Below are 22,942 nucleotides of genomic sequence, written 5' to 3' on the forward strand. Positions count from 1 at the left end.
AAATGGTCCTTTGGAAGGTATAAAGTGGCATATCCGTCGGTCTGGTCTTTTATGACTGGCGCTGATCCAGCAAGCTTTGCCAGCCTGCATGACACTGATGCACCTCCTGATTGCTCGCTCTTGCTTGCAAACCATGTTTCTAGCCGAGGTGATAAGTTCACGATCTTGGTAGCACGGGGCTTGCAGAGCACCAGCAATTTCTGGCATGACATTGATGTTGAAAGGGGGACTTGGGCATCTTTCCATCAGGCTCACTTCAAGGTGAACTTCTGGCCCGTGACTGTTGGAGCGGCATCAGCCTTCTTTTTCTTATTTGGTTTCCCACATATAGCACAAGCTGTTAAATGGTTAGCCGCATCACGCACGCTGATGGGAAGGAAGAACACATTGAGCACCCACAGTCATTCTTATATGCGCATGTTTGGCATAAGCTGTGGCCCTGCGACACCTTTGCCTTGCATTTTGTGCACGAGCTACAAACAGCCAGTCAGCACTACAATGGGACGGACAAAAAAACCAGCTAGGGATGCACCCCTTGGTGGTTACATACCTTGAGTACTGCGCATAGGGATTTTTGGCAGATTTTGACAAAAGTTTGCTCTATCAAGACGGTCAGCCCCATGTCGCCATGACAAAGTAAGGCATTGATTAGTAGAATGATGAAGTCACCTTTACGACGCCGCTTTGTCCCAGAGTAGTCGATTTTGACCCCGATGGTTTCGAGGACGATGCTGCAGGGGAGCCGTAGTACATTTCACTCTTCTTTTTGACATCGGGGGTGGCTAGCGTCGTTTTGGACAGTTTCTGGCACTTGGTGCAGACCATGGTGGGCGAGGGCGTTGTTGGAAAGCTCCTTATCTGTTTTGCTCTTTGGCAGGGACAAAGGGCTGATGGCGGCAAAGGAAACAGACTCAGTTGGTCGGACGATGACGGTATCTGGCGGAGATGCCGAGCAGGGAACAATGAACAATGCGTGGATGGCGATGAAACGTGGAATGGTTCAGGGCGAGGCTCTGGCTGGTGGTTTGCGAAGTGCTTGAGGCGCCCTTTGCCACACTTTGATGGAGTTTTAATTGACGTCGGCTGACGGGTTCTGCCCTGTGGACAGGCGGCAGGCGCTTTCCTACTTTTCAAGTCTTGGAGGTAACTGTCTTCGGCTACAGGTGCAAAGCAACACGTTTGACTTGAATCGGTGTTGTTATGCAGTGCAGGCGGTGTTTCGTCTAGGTGCTCTCAAAGCATCTGCCGTTTGATGAATGAGTCCCAAGGCGCATGCTATCAACTGCTTGAATGTTGGACTGGGGTTGCCGCTGGCTGTGGCTGAAAAAGGACTGTACGGTGGACGTTGAGCAGATAGATGTCAGATGTCGTCACACGTGGTGGTGAGGATGCAGCTGGGTTGGCCGGTGGTGGGTGCGAACAAGCTTGCATGTGAGCAGTTCAACGTTCCCATCAAAATGTCTCAGAGGGTCAGTGCAGTTGCCCAGTGGGCAAGCATCCAAGGGTCCAATTGACGTTCCAATGAAGGCTCAGTCTCCACACGCTGCCGGGTGACGGCTAGTGCTAGTTAGTCGTCGGCGACCCAAGAACATAACTAAGTACAAATAGGGGTTTGACAACTGGTAAACGGAGTACTCCGTGGTGGCAGGCGGGCAGAGAGGCATGGACACAGTTGACAGGTTCTAAAGCGGGACTGCTGTCGACTACTAAGTGCATACTACTAGCTGTACTTGTCAGACAAGGCTGCTCAGGCCCCAGGCCAATAACCAGCTCGACATCAGAAATAAAGTTGTACATATTTGTACCGAGCTGTCAAGAGGAAGAGTGAGCAGCGAGCGTTCAGTCTCGGCGATGCAACGCAATGATTCTGCGCTAGCATGGCTGTGAACAAAGAACAAAGAATGACGCAACAAAATCACCCATCAACACATGACGAACTGGTTTGGTCTGGCGGTGCTGCGCTGCAATATCTACTGACTAGAACCATTGACCTGGGTACTGAAGTACCTAGCAGGTACTCCGTACTCCGTGCTCCGTCCCTGCTCCGTATTGGTCAAGACCGATTCCGCAGCACAGGGGACACGAATACCAACGTCTGCGCCCCTCTCGAGTGCGTTTGACGCTGCCGCTCAACCTCCTTTATGGCCGCCGCAGCATCTAAGTGCCTTTCTTCAAGGCGGATGGCGACTGCAGGTGGTGGCTGTGCAGCGCAGACGCATTCCATGTGCACGCTGGCAGCTGCCTAGGTCTGGTACTTAGGTGTGCAAAGGCTCAAACGGCCTTGCTTCTTCTCTTAAACGAGCCTGGTGGCTTCGGGTGTTCGCCCCTTGTCTGCACCCTGTACGGAGTACTTAAGTACACAGCCCGCAAGTACCAGTTGGCTACCGTTGGCTGGTCAAGCGCCTCCAAACCCCAGAAGTGGTACGTATTCACCGGTACCTTGACCCGGTCAAGCACCCACACCTGTTGCTCCGTACCGTGGATACTCAATCTTGCTGTCCCGTCAAACACTCGACCTTGGCTCTACTCCGTCCACGTCCTAGTGTTAAGTGTTTTACTGTTCCTTCAAGCTTTCAGCCTCCAACTTCATATGTTCCTCGCTGGCTTTTGCCTCGCATCCGCATCCGCATCCGCATCTGCATCCGCGCCCTAATCCTAATCCTTCCACTCCTCGAATCGACTCCCTTTTCTTTCCTTCAGCTGCCTATCCCATCTGGCCTGCGATCCCACCACCGCCTGTGGGAAACAACCATCCCCTCGCCTGTCTCCTGTGTGTCCGGACACGATACCCCCATCCGCATGCGCGACACTACTGATCCCCGCCTGACTGCTTGAGCATTGCTCACCATCCAGCATGGCTGGAAGACCGACAGAAGGTCGCCATGGCGCATCCTCGGGGAACCGCGACGACCTGCTGCTGGATCTAGACAATGACCAGCCGCTATACGGCGGTGGCCAGAGATCGGCCTTGAACGACGACGACTTGATGCGACGCTACTCCCACGATCAAGAAGAGCCCCAAAGCAGACCTTCAGTATCCTACGACGACTTCGTTGGCGCATCCACCTCGTCCGCAACTCGCTCTGGCGCCCGTGGTATCCCCCCCCCAGGCCAGGGCAGTACTTCTCCCTACATGAGCAGGCAATACAGCCAGACCTCAGAGCTGGGCAACTACCAGCGATATGCCGACGACTTTGAAGACTATCCCATCGATGGCGATTCATACTACCAGCATGGAGGTTCAATCCCGGCCAACGCCCGGTCGACGGCAGCCAGGAGTAATGCCAGAAATCGAAACAGCGTGTTGAGTTTGGGGGGCGGGTTTTTCGGCCGAGTCAAGAATAAACTCGGCATGGGCCAGGGATATTCAGAGATGGACTTGCCACTAACAGAAGGTGGCCACGAACGCGGTGCTTCTTCTGGCGGCTCGCCACCAGATCAGAGGAGCAAAGGGTTCGATATGGGCAATTTCAAGTTTGGTTTTGGCCGCAGCAAGCCAGATCCATCTACTCTCGGTCCTCGCATCATCCACCTCAACAATCCGCCTGCTAATTCCGCCAACAAGTACGTCGACAATCACATCTCGACTGCCAAGTACAACATTGCCACTTTTCTTCCAAAGTTCCTCCTGGAACAATTTTCCAAGTTTGCCAACGTCTTTTTCTTATTCACGGCCGGCTTGCAACAAATCCCTGGCCTCTCACCGACCAATCGATACACGACCATTGCTCCTCTTCTCATCGTGCTTTTGATTTCTGCTGGTAAAGAATTGGTGGAAGATTACCGCAGAAAACAAGCTGATAACGCGTTGAATACGTCCAAAGCAAGGGTTTTGCGCGGATCTAGCTTTACCGAAACGAACTGGATCAACGTAGCCGTTGGTGACATTGTGCGTGTGGAGTCGGAAGAGCCTTTTCCTGCCGATTTGGTGCTCTTGGCTAGTTCTGAGCCTGAAGGTCTCTGTTATATCGAAACAGCAAATTTGGACGGCGAAACGAACCTGAAGATCAAGCAGGCGTTGCCCGAGACTTCATCCATGGTCTCATCCAGCGAACTGAGCAGACTTGGTGGGCGAATCAAGTCGGAACAACCAAACAGCAGCTTGTATACTTATGAAGCGACGTTGACGATGCAAACTGGCCCAGGTGAGAAGGAATTGGCGTTGAATCCCGAGCAACTCCTGCTTCGAGGTGCCACGCTCCGAAATACCCCCTGGATCCACGGTGTTGTTGTCTTTACCGGTCACGAGACAAAGCTCATGAGAAATGCGACGGCTACCCCCATCAAACGAACCAAGGTTGAAAAGAAGCTCAACTGGCTGGTCTTGGTCCTCATTGGCATGCTTTTAGCGCTCAGTGTGGTCTGCACCGTTGGAGACCTTATCATGCGTGGCGTCAACGGCGATTCACTTGGTTATCTCTATCTGGACAAGATTGACAACGCTGGTACGGTGGTGAAGACCTTTGCCAGGGACATGGTTACATACTGGGTTTTGTTCTCGTCCCTAGTTCCTATTTCTCTCTTCGTCACTGTGGAACTTGTCAAATACTGGCACGGCATACTCATCAATGACGATCTCGACATGTACTACGACAAGGCTGATACACCAGCAACATGTCGGACATCCAGTTTGGTTGAAGAGCTGGGCATGGTCGAGTTTGTCTTCTCCGACAAGACGGGTACTCTTACGTGCAACCAGATGGAGTTTAAGCAGTGCACAATCGCCGGTCTCCAGTACGCGGATGAAGTCCCCGAGGACCGCCGCGCAACTGGACCCGATGATGATACGGGCATTCACAACTTTGACAGGCTACGGTCCAACTTGAAAAATGGCCACGACACCGCCATGGCCATTGACCACTTCCTCACCCTGCTTGCAACCTGCCACACTGTGATTCCCGAAATGGACGAGAAAGGCCATATAAAATACCAGGCTGCATCTCCTGATGAAGGCGCCTTAGTGCAGGGAGCTCTCGATCTTGGTTATCGTTTCACAGCAAGAAAGCCGAGGTCGGTCATTATCGAAGCTGCTGGCCAGGAGATGGAATATGAGCTTTTGGCAGTTTGCGAGTTTAACTCGACACGCAAAAGAATGTCAGCTATTTACCGGTGCCCAGATGGCAAGGTTCGAATCTACTGCAAAGGGGCGGATACAGTTATTTTGGAACGTCTCAACGACCAGAATCCTCATGTTGAAGCGACTCTTCAGCACCTAGAAGAATACGCATCAGAGGGTCTTCGAACGCTCTGCTTAGCTATGCGCGAGGTCCCTGAGCAGGAATTTTCCGAATGGCAACGAATATTTGATGCTGCCTCAACAACTGTGGGAGGAACACGTGCTGACGAGCTAGACAAGGCTGCGGAGATTATCGAGCACGACTTTTTCTTGCTCGGTGCCACTGCTATCGAGGATCGCCTTCAAGATGGAGTTCCTGAAACCATTCATACCTTGCAGGAGGCCAACATCAAGGTCTGGGTTCTCACTGGAGACCGGCAGGAGACCGCCATCAATATTGGTATGAGTTGCAAGCTTCTTAGCGAGGATATGATGCTTTTGATTGTGAATGAAGAAACTGCCGCAGCAACACGCGACAACATTCAGAAGAAGCTGGATGCGATCAGAACCCAGGGAGATGGTACCATAGAGTCGGAGACACTGGCATTGGTTATAGATGGCAAGTCGTTGACATATGCGCTGGAGCAGGACCTCGAGAAGCTATTCCTGGATCTTGCCATTATGTGCAAGGCAGTTGTCTGCTGCCGCGTGTCGCCCCTGCAAAAGGCTCTTGTGGTAAAATTGGTCAAGAAGTATCAGAAAAGCTCTATCCTCCTCGCCATTGGTGATGGGGCCAACGATGTTTCTATGATTCAGGCTGCCCACATTGGTATTGGTATCAGTGGCATGGAAGGTTTACAGGCTGCACGGAGTGCAGATGTTGCCATCGCCCAGTTCAGATATCTCCGCAAGCTGTTGCTTGTTCACGGCGCGTGGAGCTACCAGCGTGTGAGCAAGACGATTTTGTTTTCATTTTACAAGAATATCACTTTATACCTGACACAATTTTGGGTAAGCGTAGCCCCGAGGAGGCGGGAAATGAAAAAAAGGCTTGCTAACTGATGACTGTTTTCCTCTCTCTCTAGTTTACCTTTCAAAATGTATTCTCTGGACAGGTTATTTACGAATCATGGACGCTATCGTTCTATAACGTCTTCTACACTGTCCTTCCACCCCTCGTCCTTGGCATTCTCGATCAATACATCTCGGCACGTCTGCTTGATAGGTACCCTCCGCTATACGGCATGGGCCAGAGCAATTCCTCTTTTAAACTAAAGACGTTTGCCCAGTGGATTGCCAACGCCTTCTATCACTCCATCATCCTCTATGTCTGGGCAGAACTCTTCTGGTACGGAGATCTCATCCAAGGAGATGGCAAGATTGCAGGCCACTGGGTCTGGGGAACCGCTCTGTACGGTGCAGTCCTCTTGACGGTCCTGGGTAAAGCGGCCCTTGTTACGAGCAACTGGACCAAATACCACGTGCTTGCCATTCCCGGCAGTATGGCCATTTGGTATATTTTCATTGCTGCCTACGGTTCGGTGGCGCCCAAGGTTAATTTTTCCATGGAATACCATGGCGTGGTTCCCCGGTTGTACACCAGCCCAGTCTTCTGGCTCCAGACCGTCGTCTTGGCTTTTATGTGCCTGCTACGTGATTTCGTGTGGAAGTACGCCAAACGCATGTACCTGTCGAAGCCATATCACCACATCCAAGAACTTCAAAAGTATAATATTCAAGATTATCGACCAAGGTATGTACCTAGTTACTTTGCAAAGAAAGCTTCCCAGAGAGAGATGCACTCCGAATTCACCATGGTGAAGTACAGCACACTGACATGCCTCTCAGAATGGAGCAATTTCAGAAAGCAATTCGGAAAGTCCGACAAGTGCAGCGAATGCGAAAGCAGCGTGGCTACGCTTTCTCGCAGGCCGACGAAAGCCAGACACGTGTGCTTCAAGCATACGACACGACGAAACACCGAGGTCGTTACGGAGAGATGGCGAGCTCAAGAACACCAGCTCGATAACACGCACACACGCACGCACGCACGCACTCAAACAAGAGATGTCGTGCTATTTGCTATGGGACGATGTAATTTTTTTTCTTTTTCTTTTCTAAACAGGGCAACTTTATTCTTTTCGTTTCATCTTCTAGGGCCCCATGATGAACGGTGCGAGTCAGAGAAAAAACGGAGGTGTCTGATATTTGGGAAGCGTGGCATTTAGATGGGCTGGATGTATTTTATCATAACTTTTGTCGATTCATATGCATGGCATGGAATGGGGGTGGCATGAAAGTAGAATTCATCTACCAATGACACTTTTCGACTAATGAATGGTGCAAGAATATATATTTTTTCTCTGCTAAATCAACCCGGGCGGTGTTTGTAGCAGTACGTCTACCACCATTCATATAATTGGCAATAAAGGTACATGAGAGTATGCCGACATGGCGTATCTCCAATCACATGCTGCTGATCGCCCTAAATGCAACGGCAGCCACCGGCACTCACGATATTCGCCGCACACCTGGGGTTTTGAAAAACGACATGGCGGGCCATCACCCAGCCAAAATCCCTTTTAACATGCCAACCCCTACCAGGTACGGTAGGCAATGCAGCACCTCGGCCAGGAGTTTTCTCACGCTCCTCCAACCTTCACGCAGCGTCCCCTCGCAAGTTGCAGTCGGCGACCGATCGGCCCGTTGCAGCCAGTCCGTCCATGGCACACAAACCACCCAACCAAGACGGTCAATGTCTGGAGGAGGCCCAAACCGCCCTTGCACAAAAGGCCCCCCTATCACGAGTCCAGCACGACCCCCAGGGCCAGTGCTCAGCCGGTAACCCGACCAGCCCGTCGCTCAGACTATCGACGATGCCGGACCCCGAAGCACCTGCATACGTAGTTTCCTCTCCTCCCTCCGCCCCCATGGCGCCGGCGACCACAAAAAGAGACATCCCCGCGTTTTAACCCACAGCCCGTCCGCTGCCCGGATAGCCAAAAAGAGATGGCGCGTGCCCCGGTAAGGATGTAGTTCAGACCGGTTATCGACCAAGTGACGTCGCCCTCGTCTAGGAACCCACCAGGGGGGTTTGCCACCAGGGCCAAGGAAGAAAAAAGGCTTATCAGTGCCAAGGACAGATAGGCTTGCGCGCCGGCTTGTCGACGCCTTGATAACGCGCCATGATACCGCGCCTGTCACCAGACGGAGCATTGACGGTATCCGACTTGCCTACCTGGGCACCTGGGCACCTGGGTGCTGTACATATCTGGTGAACGCGGCGGAACCTGGCGAGGGGCAAGCAAACGACTGACGGGTCCTTCCCGATCGGGCTTTTCGGCCTCGGTGCTCTCAGTGTTGGAACTTGGACGCTCTGCCCGCTCGCCCCCCGCGTATTTTACTACTACCGAGCACCTGAGGTACACTCGACGCTAGTAGTACTACTACTACGGAGTACGTATTACAGGGAATTGCCGAAGAACCCCCTCCCTTCCCGGGAGACTGACCCCTTTGTCTTTTTGCCCAGTGCTTTTCATGGGTTGGGGTTAGACTCCGTACGGACAGGGAAAACAGGGGGTTGGTCCGGTCCGGCTCGGAGGGCCACAGCTGGTTTCTAGACTCCGTCGGAAGGACGCAACTTTCATCACGACGTGGGCTCTTTTTTTTTTCTGTCTCGGACTAGGATACCAAAGGCACTGGCAACTTTTTGTTTTTTCCCACGCCGTCCGGCCCCTCGCCAGACATGTGTTTGGCGTTTATTCCCCATTCTATGAAACCCATCTCATCCACGTCCATGTTTACCACCACTACTACTACTAGTACTCCTACTACTCAGTTAGTCTGTGCTGTTGCATGCTGTACATATGTATCCACGCTACCAGCTCATCTTCGTCCCATGTGCTACGCTAATCGTCAAACCCCAATCCGAGACGCCTTTCCGTGCCTGAGCTTTTCAACACGAGCCGATGTCCCAGGAAAAAGGACGAAGGGCTGGCAGGAACACCGTCCTTACACCTTGCCACAGTTCAATAGTTCAAGGGGCTTGGCACCAAATAAATGAAACCTGGGGTTGCAAGGGGGGCCTGCTCGAGGCGTTCGTGACCTTTTCCGCGCCTGCCGCCACTATTACTATATACAACGCGTACTCATGAGCTCCAACACACCGTCCAATTCAATCAAAATACATACAAACATACGTTAAACGACTCCAATGACCCGGCCCATTCCAGTGACATTATCCCCCACCAGTCTCCGAATGCTCCCTAAATGCACATGATGCCTTTTTTGGTTGTTATCTATAGATGCGTGATTATACCAAGAATAATATCCCCATAACATTCGTCATCATCATTTGCTCTGTAACTTTTTTTTGACCAGAACCAAGCCAAAACCCGTGAAACCGTACTGTATTGTAACAAACACAACAGAAACCCCCCCACCCCGCAAAATGAGGCTCCAATACCGAGTAAATAAAACAGCCCAGTTGACAGCTGGTCAAAGGCGCCACAACACGCGCTCCTGGGATGGGTACAAAGAAAACGAGTTAGATTAAGATTGAAAAATGTGGCCCCACTCCTGCAGCGAATCGTGAACCGATGAAATCAAGACGAAAGAGACCCCCGACGTTTATGACTCTATGCAGAGCGTGGCGACAAACTTCATCCTCAGTGCCTTTGGTCAACTTATTGAGTTGTAATTCGTCTTCTTCATTCTAGTAAATTGTCGCTATACCGCTGGAAATCACCCATGCCGAAAGTCCAAGTTGGGGGGAGAGTGAGACGCCAGAATCGGGCGCCTTTTTGGTCACATGGCTGAGTGCTAGGCTTGCGGAATGGCTGGTGGTGGAAGATCCCTTCGAATTCCTTGCCCCTGAGGACTGAGATCTTAACCCCTGTAACCCCGCAAATGGCGACAGCGAATTATTGATCCAGTTGCTGCACAAGCTGGGTGGCCATGCACCCGGGCCAGCGCAGCTCCCATTTCCAGCTCCTCAATCGCTTGCCAGCTAGAACTGTTGGCCCGAGTCGTTCTGAGGTGAAACCCATTCCGGGACGGTGACACCCGTGCAGATCTTCAAGCACGAGTCATTACCGACCTAGAACCGGAGTCACCAATTCGATACTCTTGGGCCGAGAGTACGCTCCAGGATGCCGGGTTGGAAGAGGCCTGTCCAAGCCGTGTGAGCCTGAGTCGTACGTGTACGCACCGGGGGTATAGTGGTGACCCGTGTCATATGTCGAGGATAGATATGGGCCAGAAGGGCGTCGATAAGAACTTGCAGGACTCGTTGCAACACTTCGGCTAAACGGCCAAAGGCTGCCGCCGTTGCTCCCTGTGGGAGAGGGAGGGCTAGGAGGTCCAATGTTGAGAGATCGCAGCGCAGAGAGGGCGGAGATGTGATGAGAGGCTGGAATCGTCCCTGGCGATGCCGGCGGCGACTGGCTGAAGTGCATCGAATTTGGCCGCGATGGTGAAGCCCGCGGTATGATGTCCCTTGGTTCTTGGCTTCCTGTGGAATAATACGAGGGATTGCTGCTGACAGAATACGCACGTATCTGCGACGAGTGTGAAGACGAGTTTTGTTGATCCACACGTCGGCAGCTAGAGTGTGACAACATTAGCACCAAAATCTGGGCGAAATGGCATTTATGCGTGGATGATTCCACCGAATTGGTAGTAAAGGTGGATTGTATACGTACGTTTCCGAGCAATAGAGATGTCTTTCGTCGTGAGGTACGAATTGCTTTTCACAAGTCATGCTATACACACAAGAAGAATTAGTATTGGGGATCCAAGCCAGGTATTTCTTGAGCGCTTACCAGTATTGCGGAAAGCTTTCGCGTTCATCCTCCCAGGCGTCTTGGTGTTCCCGTTCTCGCTCACGATGGCCACGGCCTAATTTCTGGGCATTCACAGGAGTATGACGTCTCGTCATGCCGGGTCTCTTGTGTTTGGACGTTGGATCAGTAGCGGCCACAGACTTTCGGACGTCAGTCATGGAGGTATTATGGGCATGACCAGACTTTCTGCGATGGTGATGCATGGTCGAGATAGGGCCGGAGCCGTCTCGTTGTGTAGTTGATTGGTCAATGTGGCTCTGGAAGCCTCTTTCAGCGGCACCGGTGCCGGATTGATGGTGGCACAGAGGCGCCCACTGCTGTCGATGATAAGCGGGATAACGACCTTTCGGGAAAGGGTGGAGTCAAGAATCGTTATCACGAATGATTGCGTCCCCAAGAATTAATATCTGTCAATTGAACTGAAAGTATCCCGTGGGAGCAAAATGTTGGGCGTCCACGTGTGCGGGCAGCGAACTATGCTCCCGAGTGCAGACGGCGACCGAAGTCAGCACCGAAAGTGCGCGGGGGGTTTGGCTTGGCCGGGTTGTTCCTATCGTGGCAGATGATAAGGATAAATGCACCCGAATTGAATCCGATAGCCAGATGTGCAGGCATCCAACGGGCATACAAATCACGCTAGAGCAGAGGGTTGCGATAGCGAGATATAAGACAGACGTGAGATGAAGCTTGGCTGGGATATTCGTCCCTCGAGATAAGGTGCTGGGCCACGCCAGTGAACGCGACGTGTAAGTGATTGCGCTGCTTGTGCGCCGGCGGTGGGCAACGGGTCTCCCAAATAGTACCTCTGTGCGCTGGAGGGGGTGCTGGCCAGGAATCAGGTCGGGAAATGCACCTCCAAAGCGGCAGCTCGGTCGAAGCAATGGATGGCTGTAGCGATGGTGTTTGTGTTGGGGGTGAAGCCAGGAAGTCTCGAGAGAACCCGTCGATGGGATGGCTTATATGACAACGGCAAGCAACAGAGAAGGAAAATAAACAAATTTTAAAAAGGGTCTTGCTGGCGTGTGACTCTTCCCTCGAGTTTATGTTTGGACCCGGCAGGGCTGTGCGTGCTCGGTGGTCCGGTGTCGTGATCTGCTTTGCTCACCAACAGCCGAGAGCGGAGACGCAACCGGCGGGCAGAGGCGGCTGGCCAGGTTCCAACGTTGCTGGGTCTGGGTCTGCTTCTGCTGGGGCTGCCAACGTGCGTCTTGGGTCTTGGGTCTTGGGCCAAAAGGGTGACGGCACTAAGGAACGGAGACCAGGAGCCACAAACGATCGAATAAGTTTGGATTGTGGGACTTGCGAAGCCTTGCGTGGACAAGGGAAGAGATACGGAGCCCCTGGCAAAAGCAGAGGCACGTAGCGACGTTTCGGTGGTGGTATTGGAACAGGTACGTATCTCAAGTACGGGGCCAATCTGGATGCGACACACCAGACGGAGTCCGTGCTATGGATGTGATTTGGCGATTCGATTGCGACAGGTTTGAGAAGGTTTTGTCAATATCGACTCGTGTTTCGTCAATGTTGGGACAAATAATGCGTGGGGCCGTTGCCTGTACGGTTTCGGATAATACTGTGAGTTACACCGAGTTGTCCTCTTGTACACAATACCGTGTATAAACTCGTATGTACTGAGTGCGGGCAGGGACTGATGGATAACTTTTTGCTGAATGAATGGCGCATGTATGCTATGCAAAGCGAGTTGCAATGCAAGTTTGCGGCTGTGAGACAGACAGAATATCCCGTGCGCTTGACAATGCGGGGATGATGATAAGGGCGATCTGTTTTACTTGCTTTTCTTTCGGCTTAGACGACGAGGACGACAGAGACCATGGCCAGAGGCTGAGACGGGCCAAGTAGTCGAACGGTGCGTGCCCGGTACGCTGTAGACTGAAGAAAGAGGGCTAGCGAAAAGGAAACGAAGTCATATGGCGTCGTCAACTTCAGAAGCTGTCTGGCGGGCAGAAAACCAAAAGAGAGGTCTAAAATGTTTTGACGGGCTTCGGGAGCCCGGCTCAATATGTACGAGACGGTATGCAACAAGGGAAGGAACCGCCAAGTCATGAAACACCCATCATGTCTACTGGTACTTGCCCACATGGGCAGTGTATGTATTGCATGTACATTAAACTAAAAGCGTACATGACTATGCCAGGTAACCCTGAACAAGGCAGGAGAATGCACTAGTATTGTCGATGCTATAACATTTTACTCCGTACAATGCCTTCTAAAGATGGTACCTCGGTAGTTGCACGACCCGGGGGGGGGGGGGGGGGGTATTGGGGGAGAATGGGGTATTGGATGAGCATCGACGATATCAAACGAGAAGAAGTCGACACTCGATAAGGCGTCCTCCGTACTTTGAGTATACTACATACAACACGTAATCCAGGACATTGGATGGTAAATTGTGTTTGTTGAAACGCCGCCGACGCCGCCCAGCAACAGAATGAGCCTCGCCTCACCTCTGTCAGCGCCAGGGCAGCACTTGACAACTTGCTCACTTCCAAGTACCCATGCCCTGCCAATGCCAGGCACCGACTATGGGGTGGAGAGCCCCCGGCGACCAGGTGGGGAGACAAGGAACCGAGGGCGTGCATCCAGAGGACAAAGACACGGGGGAGGCAGATGGGGACATGTAGGGTAAAAAAAGACCACGCCTGCTAGAGATAGATCAACCCTGGCCGAAATGCGAGTCCCATGATGCTTGCAAAAGACCAACATTGAAGGCAGCCTAGGGCCATTCACTCACTGCCCAGGTTGTCAGACGGTGGGTCTTTGGCTTGGGCCAATTTTCCTCCATGCCTCCTGTCAATACGGAGCAAGAAGTAGTGCACTTAGTACATTAGGTACACACTACATGCAGCGTGCATAGTCGACGACCGAATGTAACTACTAATGCTGCGTCAGCGCCCTCCAGGCCGGCACGTCCAATGTTGCGTGTTGTACGCAGTACTTCAGGATACGTACCTAGCTTGACATGCTGCTGCTTCTTCAGCCAGCCAGCCGGCCAGCCAGAGCCCAGTGCTCCAACTAGGGGTGGCCGGACAGGTACATCTGTAGATTGCCCTTGTCAGCTCATCAGCGGCCCAGTTGGCTATTTTGCATGAACATGTGTTGAGATTTGAAGCCCCAGTTGTCTTGCACAAAATGGTGAACCAAGCCGATTCTTCCTGAAGCAATGTCGGGTGCAAGTTGTTGTTGTTCTGATACGACGACGAGAGGGGCATTCATACATACAGTGCAGGGCAAACATGGCCCAGCCGACATCTGGGGGCCCAGGTCGAATCATGCTCGGCAGTACGGAGTATCGCATGTACATATCGCCTGAGCTCAGACCACAATCACATACAGTGACATACCCCAACAATGTGGGAGAGATGGAGTCTGGTCGACATCGATGGGCTTGGACCAACGCTGGCGTTACACGTCGATCTATCACGGTCCGTTTCTGGCGGGGTGTCGCGCAGCCCTTGCAGGCGGGCGCTGGGCACTGCACTTGAGGGGGCCTTCAGAGACCATGGTGGATCTTGGTGCACACGCAGGGCGCTAGGCTCCCTGTGTTAGCATCCCGACGTCCCCCATTTAGCGCCAGCCGAAAGCACCTCGTGGTCCGTCTACAGGCCTCTCGGCACCCCGGACGCCGGGCCAGTCGACCTCTGGACATCGATTGATGAGTATGACCTCGACTAATCAGCTGCATCGACTGCATCAGCTGCATCGAGTGTGTGAGCGTCCAGCCATCGACACTGATGGGCCTCGTGAAATCCACTCCGCCCCCCTGCGGCACAGGCATCCCAAAGCCTTCACCGTCGCGATGCAATCAGCGTGGGCCGTCTTGGACTGTGGTATGGACGCCTTGTATGTATGTGTACGGAGTATGTGGGCCGAATGGCATAATTTACGCCGAGGATCGCCTGCTGCAGGCCCATGGCGTCCAGTGAGCAGGGCACGTTTTGCACGGCGTAGCTGCTTGACCGTGTTTGACTGGCAAGAATTGTCACCAAGACGAAGACTATTAGGCGTAAATAAAACCGGCAAATAACGACGGAAAAGGACGATGGGGAGTGGCGGGACGAGAGAGGAAAGAGGGCTTCACTGCCACCTACCTAGAGTACATGTACATGTAGGTCGCCATGCCTTGGTCCTGGGATAGACACAGATTCTCGCGGCTTGATGTATGTACCTGGATACTCCATACACAGTCGCCTGTGTCGTCATTCACTCCGTTTCTGTCGCCAAGCTCTGGTCGCGATACACTCGCCTGTCCTTCTGAAGGCTCCATTCTTGCGCTGTATCACGCAAGACTGATGCAAGCACGGTGGGCTTTGTGCAGAGCCGAAGCTTTCGAGGCCTGCCACCTCTGCCAAATTGCCTTTACTCTACATGCTACATGCTGGTTGACATGTTACATGGCACGATGCGCAAGTCCTGAGGCATCGCATTAAGCACTGGCATGAGCAAGTATCCCGTACATGTGTCGACGTGCCCGGAATTGAGGAATGAATGGGACATCAAGCTCCCACCTTGTCCGTTTTTGAAACGGAGAGCTGTGCAAATCACCAATCACAAACGTCATGCAGTCAAGTGCCTGAGTACTTGACACAGTCCCGAGGTACCGGACCCGTAGTTTTTATGTGAGCGAGGTACATGCAATGCACCCGGGTGGCCTGATTCTGTTTCTGTCATTCATCAATCCATCCCGATCTATCCGACAATGGAAACGGAAGATTGATTCCAGAAAGGATAAACCAAGACCGCCGTCGAGGGTAGTACGCCGTCCTCTGACGTGTACGGATTACCTCCCTGGCATTGATGGTGGCCACTTGAGAATAGTCTCGTCGTCACCGTTCAAGGCTGTGCTATAAGCCTATAACACCAAAGGCCTCGTGTATCCCATTGCCCACCTAGCATTGACTGGAACACGCGTCTCGGCAATTTACTTTCTGTCCCGGAAATATCAAACGCTAAAACGCTTAGACTTTAATGCGTAGAAAGGCTTTTTTCACCTCGGTACACACCCGTGTCCGGATGCAGGCGCTAAGAAGCAGAAAACGGTCTTGTTTTTTTCGGACAGACAAATCGACGCAACCTTGCTTGACCTCTCTTCTTTTCAACGCGGGTTTAAACTGAGCCAATAAATAAAATAAAACAAAACTCCACAGCGGCTCGGATGATGGGCCCTGCTCATCTTGTAGCTTGCCTTCATCGGCCATAAAATAAATGCCCGTCTCCCGCCTCACCGTAAAAGTCAGCAAGGTTGGTCATTTCATGGGCTCCTCTGTTGCTCAACCAGTCACAGGTCCATCCAGGTTGCACGCGGTTGTTGTGGCCCACAGGCACCAGACTGACTGACCCTTGTGCTGGTTATGCCAACTCCTCGCGTCTAGCTTTTATCAATCTGATGGCCTTAGCGTTGGGCACTCGCGTCTTCTAGCGCCTGCGCTCCCTTTGGCGCACTTATTAACCAGTCGCCTGTCTCACCCCGTTCAACGTTGCCCAACTACGGAGCACCCTTGCGAAAAACTAGTAAATGGAAAATTTTTTCTTCTCCTTCTTCGTCTTCTTGAAGCCATTCTCATTTGCCTCCCTTTGCCTCCAGGTGAAATCGTTGGATGTTGCACGTCTCCCCCGCAATTCAAGCTAGTGCAACCATTACAACGTCTCGATCACTCCTGCCTCAAACAGGGCTCAGCTTTGGCGAGGGATCCGTTGCAAGCCAAGCTTGGCACTTGGTGGACATGAACATCTCCAGACTTGCCTTGCTCCAAAGCCTGGCTCCAAGACCAACGGCGTGCGTACTGAACACGGTTGACTCCATCTGCATGTTCAGGCGTGCCGAGCATCTTGTTTCGCAACTCTCGCCGTCGCCTAAATCGGCATCGTACAATATGCGTATCATGATGAATGGCACAGACGTTGCACCTAGAATGGCAATCCGGTTCGACTGCACCCTGCAGGCCATGACTTATGACCTACAGCCAACACAGCCAACACACCCGCCATCCATTGCATTAGACAAGCGCCTAGAACGTCCAGAACACTGAGCCTTTGGAAACCTTTGGATGATTACCTGGGTACCCTTGCCAGAAAAATACCCGACTTCCTCAGCGCCAGCAAGGCCTGCGGAACCTGTAAACTTGGAAGCTGCAGAATTGACCCAAACCTAGTTTACGCCGCCTCGGTTGACCATGCGTATCCATAATTCAGCCATGGACAAACGAGCGTCAAACCTCACCTGAACTCGAACTTGACTATCAACCGATCCCCCCTCGCAGAGAGAGCCGGACTAGGTCCGAAGTTGTAAAGAAGCCCATGGACCGACTCTGTTTGAGGGCTCGGATTATGGTCCGCGATCCAGCGCATTGGACCCTCTCAAACGTAACAGTTTGTTCGTGAAAAATGGATAGATGCGGCACAGCTCACAAAACGACCTCTGTTGCCTGTCGGTTGGACCGCGAAACTCCCCCAACTTGGAAGCGAGACACGTCTAGTTCAGGACATCTGCCGACTTGCTGAAACATTACGATGACAAAACACAGAAATGCAGCTATAGCCTATAGGCCTGCTCATCGCGTAGGGCACGGCACTTGAGTAACAAATTTCCGACACATCTAGTGAATACCGCTTGCGTTGCCTGACCATGGATGGCTATCATTGGTGCAAATTAACCAGACAGCCATGGGGGTTTGAATGCATGTACAATACGGAGAGGTGGATTCGGCTCACGGATGAGCTACCTGCCCGATTGTGACCCAGAAATAAACAAACGTCTGGTCGTATGGATATAGAGAATCGAGAGCTCTCGTTACGGGCCGATACCGGGAATCGTATATGCGGCAAGTCTCCGATCCGAGCCGCCAACTCCTTGTAGCCTCTGAGTTCGATGCCGCTGTAACTCTAACTCGAGCCCTGACTAGTAGAATCTCACTTCGCCTGACCAAACGGAGAACAAAATCTGGCTCATGGCTTAACACATGCACAGTATAACGAATATCAGACCCAGGAAACAAAACTGACACGCCACAATGTACAAATCTTGGCTTCCGGCGCGATATCTACATGTCTAGTACCATTACAGAGAGCCATTTCCAACCTCACCCCGTCCTTCCCACTCGCTTACGACGCAAATGCCGGCATCTGACGCCGGGAATGCACGTCAACATGTATGTAAATCACGAGCCTGGCTTGTCTCCTCTTCGAGATGGGGCTGTTTGCAATGCAACCCCTTCAGTCCCGCCATTTAGGCTCAATTCTTGGCAAAGCCTACAATGCTCCAAATCCCTTGATACAATCGGCAAGAGGCAGGTCCAAAATAGCCCGACACGCTGCAACATTGACACTTGCTTGCCCAGCCATGTTACTGGAGATGCGTGCTCGCCAAGCAGCAGTATCCTGCATCCCAATGGCGTGATAATCTAGCGCGGCGCACGCAGCGAGGCTAGAATCCGGTGCGTACTCGCCATCAGAGCCGGGCATGACACGGACTGCCTGTTTCAGGGCGTTGCAAAAGCCGAGCACGACGTCCTCGTCTCTTGAAACAGAAGAGGGCAGCTCTCGCCATTCCCGCCACAGTGTTCGTGCTGCGCCAAGGTGTCCCAGCAGTGCAATGTAGGCAGAGTATGCGCGCCTGGCCGTGCTTGAGCTGTCCCCCTCGAGGAAAGTCGTACCAAATGTCCTGAAAGAGTCTTTGGCCATCGTGTCATTTTCGTCGATGCCTGTAAGTAATTGGAACAGAAGCTGGCGTTGCTCAATGGCCTGCAGGTTCACAGGGCGTTTGCTCCTCAGTGTGCCCTGCAAAGAGGTGAGTGCTGACAATACATCTTTCATGAGCAGCTTGCCGTTGCCGCTGGTGTGGTGGCTGCGATAGAGCCAGACTGGCAACGCTTCCAGGGAACCAATCTCTGCAGAAAGCTTCAACGCCAGCCCGCACAAGATGGGTCCTAGTTGCGCATCGAGGGAAGAAAGTCGCTCAGAGAGGTTTCCGAGGAATGTGAGCGCCTGAAGATACAAATCTCGATTGCGCGGATCTTGACGCAAGATGTAGGCGCATGTAGAGCGTATCTGGTGAGGCAGACTTATTGCCGGCTTGGTCTCATTCTGGAAGCTGTTTATGCTGGTGCCGGCCGAGAGTGCCTGGAATACCAGTCTACGCGCGCCCAGAATGGTCGTTTGGGTTTGAAGAGCTCGTTTGAGTTGTTCTGGTGAGGGCGCTATTCGTCTGCGATATGGGGATGGCTGGGTGAGACTGTTGTAGCGGAGGGTCATCCAGCGAAGGAGGAGCTGGTCCTCGTTGACGGCGTGCTGAGGTATGCCGTTTTCCAGGCGAAGCTTTTCGATGATTTCCGAGTTTCTGGATGGTGTTGGTGTGCTGCTTGGTCCAGATATCACGTCTGCCGGTGTTAATTCCCGAGCCGATTTCCTCTGGGGGCCAGGACCTCCATGAAGCGCAGCGGAGACGATATCGTGCGAAGTGATGCGCCAAATATTGGTGGGCTGTGACATGATCTCGCGTGCTTTCCCCCGTGATTCGTAAAGTTGTTCTTCGAACGCCCTTGATCGAGTCTGCACTGCCCTTCGTCTGGGCACTTCTGCCCATCTGGCCGTCATTAGCTTCTCATCAGTTTCCTCGACGGACCGCACGTGTCGTGTGCCCTCCGCATCGAGATCCAGCAGTAAATTCGGCATTTCAAAGAATTTGTACTCCTTTTCCGGATCGAGGTTATGCGCAAGCCCCTTCTTCACTAGGGTGTAGTAGATCTCATTGTTCTTGCCAATTTTTTTCACAAAAGTTTTGGGTCGGAGTAAGTGTGGTGCCACGCTGAGGTCGGCTTGGGAGAGCCGCGCTGCGGAGCGTATCATCTTTTTTGGTGCGTGAAGTTGGTGTTGCTCATGGGCTGGATGCCATATGGTTCAGGGGGATGGGATGCTTCGGCTTGAAGCTCGAGCGTGGCATCTCGCTGTGCTCGAGGTTGCTGGGAGTGAGGTCGTGAGATGACATGATTTTGACACGCCACCCCACACGGGATCGAACATCAATTGAAGACCTGGGGTTCCGCCAGGGGATCCTCAGGGGACGCCAACCCCAAGATCTAGTGGATCCGCCCCTGGAGACTCTCGCGTAGAGCACTAGTAGCGAGGCGCCGTTCACAGATGTTGTCTGGTCTGGTCTTGTCTGGTCCGGTGTATCTCATTGAACGGTTGGTTGACTTTTTGGCGCTCGATTACACAGGCCCGGTGTTTATGCTTCACGCCATGAGATTACTCCCATTGTATGTAAGAGGGTTTAGATATACTAAACTCAAATAGGTAGATTGAAATTAGAGCTCGCCCAGAGACCCTGAAGTCGCGTCGAATGCAACCAAGCAGCACTATAATTTATGTTGCGACAAAGCATAACTTAATTGCATCTTCATTTACAGGCTAGTATTTCTGGGCTCCAATGTCGTGACTCGTCAGTGCATTTTGCAGCGGATACCGCAAGTTTAGACTTTCAGCACGTGAAAAATGGGACTTGATGCCTAAAATGGTATAGCGGGCATTAGTACGGAGTACTTGTCAGTGCTCCCCTCCAGAAATGTCAGGGCAATTCTGTCATCCTATCCACTGTTGTGTCCTCTTTCTACACTCACCCTGAAGCCAGCATCAGCGAGCACCTTCTCTGCGCATAGTCTCTACTCAAACAGCACCCAGAAAAAAAGCGTTAATTCCTACAACATCTTCTCGAGCACCGTTACACACACTCAAACACACACATCTTCAAACAACAGTTTACACGAACCAGGTCTCGAGATGGCGCCAGCTGAAGATCGCATGGCCCGCTTCAAGGCCCTCCAGGCACGAGCAAAAACGTCCTCCGCAACAAACCGCGACGAAGCTACAAAGGAATCCCAGAGACTGGGCACAGATCAGAGCCAACTCACAGCCCTGAAGCGCAAGCAGGACATCGCAGGGCACAAGCTTCTCAAGGCGGAGATCGAAGAATCCGGCAAAGATTTTGAGCGCAAGCGGGCGTGGGACTGGACGGTTGACGAGAGCGAGAAGTGGGACAAGCGAATGAAGAAAAAGGCTGCGCATCGTGACAACAACGCCTTTAGCGACCCTCAACAAGAGAGCAACAAGATTTACAAGCGTCAGCTCAAGAACATCACTCCCGACATGGAGCAATATGAAAAGCAGAAGATGGCAGCAATTGAAAAGGCAGCCGCTTCAGGGGGTTTGGACATTGTCGAGACCGAAGATGGCGAGCTCATTGCCGTCGATAAAGACGGGTCATTATATTCCACAGCCGACACGGCTACCCTCACGCAGAACAAGCCCGATAAGGCGGCGGTGGACCGCCTGGTTGCCGATCTGCGACGGGCCGAAGAGCAGAGACTCAAGAAGAGAAAGGAGCGCATGGCCAAGAATGGCGACGACGGAGATGTCACATACATCAACGAGAAGAACAAGCAGTTCAACCAGAAACTGGCAAGGTTCTACGACAAGTACACTGCTGATATCCGGGACAGCTTCGAGAGAGGCACCATGATTTGAATGAGGCGGAGGGTGCAGGCAGGACTGCAAGAATGTCGTTTGACATGGTTGCGAGACAGACAATTATGGCACAACGTCACGATTCTGTTGTGGGTACGATGCATTCGGGGGGCTATGAGTGATTGGTTATGAGAAGCGCAAGTCATGACGGAGTTTATAAAGATGGGTTAACGCAATGGTTTTTCTAATACCCGGTGCATATTGTGGCGTTGGATTTTTATTGTACAGTCTAAAGAGCTTCACCTTGTGCATTTTTGGGCACACAATCTTACAACATAGTCTTCCGCCATCCCTTATTCGCTAGCTCCTCAATCTGAGGAACCTCGACGGGTCCCTTGACTGTCTCGTCACTGAGTGCCTCCACAACCGCCTCTGCAACCGTGTCAACCTGGAGCGGTTTTGTGCCAGCAGCGCCCATGAAATCTTTCAAGTAATTTCCCGTCATTCTCGTGAACAGTGTGCCAGCGCCAGCCATGGCAGCCATACCCATGGTGATCTTGCGCGAGCTGTCATACATGAATGGTGGCCGCACAAAGACACCACGCATCTCGGGGAAATTCGTCGCAATGGCAACTTCGGCCTGTCTCTTGGTGGAGATGTACCGCGGGGGCATGATAGGCGCACCTCCAGCGGCGGAAATGAAGCAAAAGGCGCTGGCCTTTTCCGCCGCGGCATGCTTGGCCAGGGCGACGGCACTATCGCGGTTCATGACCTCGTATGAGAACTGGTCGGTGGGATTAGGCGGCTTGATATCCTCGCCGGCCTTTTTATCCAGCGGGTTGGTGCCACGCTCACGGACTGGGGAGAACATCTTTTGCAGGCCGGTGAGCGGCGACTCCTTCCCAGAGACGATGCCCTTGTAGTCTGCCTCGAGGAGGATGCCCATGCTGTGTACGACATAGTCTGCGCCCTTGAGCAGCGGCGCGTACGTCACGGGGCGGAGGATGTCGCCGCGTTCCCACGAGACCTTGTGTGACCAGGATGGTGGGAGAGGCGACGAGGTGACCGAGTCCCATTTTGGCTCGCCTGATCGACTGAAAGGAAGGGCCGGGCGTGTCAATGAACGGAAGCTTAGGGGGAGGGGGGGCCGATTTACCTTATTGATGTGACTTCCCATCCTCGGGCGACGGCGTACTTGCAGATACGGGAACCTAGGAAGCCGCTTCCGCCGCAGACGACGAGCCTCGTTGCCGCGGCCGCCATGGTTTGATGAGGGACGCTTCGGCTGTCGGAGCTGTGTTCGGGGAGCTAGGATGGATTATTGTGTTCACTTTGGGGGGATGTCGAGCTTGCTGGCAGCTGTATCACACCTTGTTGAATGAATTGGGGGGGAAAAGGAAACGATTGAGCCGGTTGAAGCTATGGTTTGGATGAAAAGCTTCAGGATTCGAGGATGGCGCTTGGTATAAAAAGTCATGAGATCATACGTTGACGCCCCAGCTTGTGCAGGGATGACTGGGAGCTTTGCCCTGGGGTCCAGTTTGGGGTCCAGTTCGCAGAGTGACAC

General features: G+C 52.7%; 6 protein-coding genes across 6 annotated transcripts; 2 read left to right on the top strand and 4 right to left on the bottom strand.

Annotated features, from left to right (window-relative positions):
* Window positions 1–251: 251 nt before the first annotated feature.
* Window positions 252–825, bottom strand: MAA_05890 (PDZ-binding protein, CRIPT; the record flags this gene model as incomplete). The annotated part of the gene is made up of 4 exons (XM_007823888.1): window positions 252–337; window positions 400–473; window positions 551–600; window positions 670–825. The coding sequence occupies 4 exons, from the start codon at window positions 823–825 to the stop codon at window positions 252–254; spliced, it is 366 nt and encodes a 121-aa protein (XP_007822079.1).
* Window positions 826–2,854: 2,029 nt separating this feature from the next.
* On the top strand, window positions 2,855–7,085 carry MAA_05889 (ATPase, P-type, phospholipid-translocating, flippase; the record flags this gene model as incomplete). The annotated part of the gene is made up of 3 exons (XM_007823887.2): window positions 2,855–6,067; window positions 6,142–6,809; window positions 6,905–7,085. The coding sequence occupies 3 exons, from the start codon at window positions 2,855–2,857 to the stop codon at window positions 7,083–7,085; spliced, it is 4,062 nt and encodes a 1,353-aa protein (XP_007822078.2).
* Window positions 7,086–10,146: 3,061 nt separating this feature from the next.
* Window positions 10,147–11,102, bottom strand: MAA_05888 (uncharacterized protein; the record flags this gene model as incomplete). The annotated part of the gene is made up of 3 exons (XM_007823886.2): window positions 10,147–10,660; window positions 10,759–10,818; window positions 10,879–11,102. 3 exons carry the CDS (start codon window positions 11,100–11,102, stop codon window positions 10,147–10,149), a joined length of 798 nt encoding a protein of 265 aa, XP_007822077.2.
* A 7,063-nt stretch (window positions 11,103–18,165) lies between these two features.
* MAA_05887 (uncharacterized protein) lies at window positions 18,166–19,761 on the bottom strand (the record flags this gene model as incomplete). The annotated part of the gene is made up of 1 exon (XM_007823885.1): window positions 18,166–19,761. One exon carries the CDS (start codon window positions 19,759–19,761, stop codon window positions 18,166–18,168), a length of 1,596 nt encoding a protein of 531 aa, XP_007822076.1.
* A 930-nt stretch (window positions 19,762–20,691) lies between these two features.
* MAA_05886 (SYF2 splicing factor) lies at window positions 20,692–21,435 on the top strand (the record flags this gene model as incomplete). Its single annotated transcript, XM_007823884.1, has 1 exon — window positions 20,692–21,435. The coding sequence occupies one exon, from the start codon at window positions 20,692–20,694 to the stop codon at window positions 21,433–21,435; it is 744 nt and encodes a 247-aa protein (XP_007822075.1).
* A 268-nt stretch (window positions 21,436–21,703) lies between these two features.
* Window positions 21,704–22,638, bottom strand: MAA_05885 (NAD dependent epimerase/dehydratase family protein; the record flags this gene model as incomplete). Its single annotated transcript, XM_007823883.1, has 2 exons — window positions 21,704–22,469; window positions 22,532–22,638. The coding sequence occupies 2 exons, from the start codon at window positions 22,636–22,638 to the stop codon at window positions 21,704–21,706; spliced, it is 873 nt and encodes a 290-aa protein (XP_007822074.1).
* Window positions 22,639–22,942: the final 304 nt, after the last annotated feature.

Source organism: Metarhizium robertsii (assembly GCF_000187425.2).
Source record: "Metarhizium robertsii ARSEF 23 chromosome Unknown MAA_Scf_2, whole genome shotgun sequence".
In the NCBI taxonomy this organism is placed as follows: domain Eukaryota; kingdom Fungi; phylum Ascomycota; class Sordariomycetes; order Hypocreales; family Clavicipitaceae; genus Metarhizium; species Metarhizium robertsii.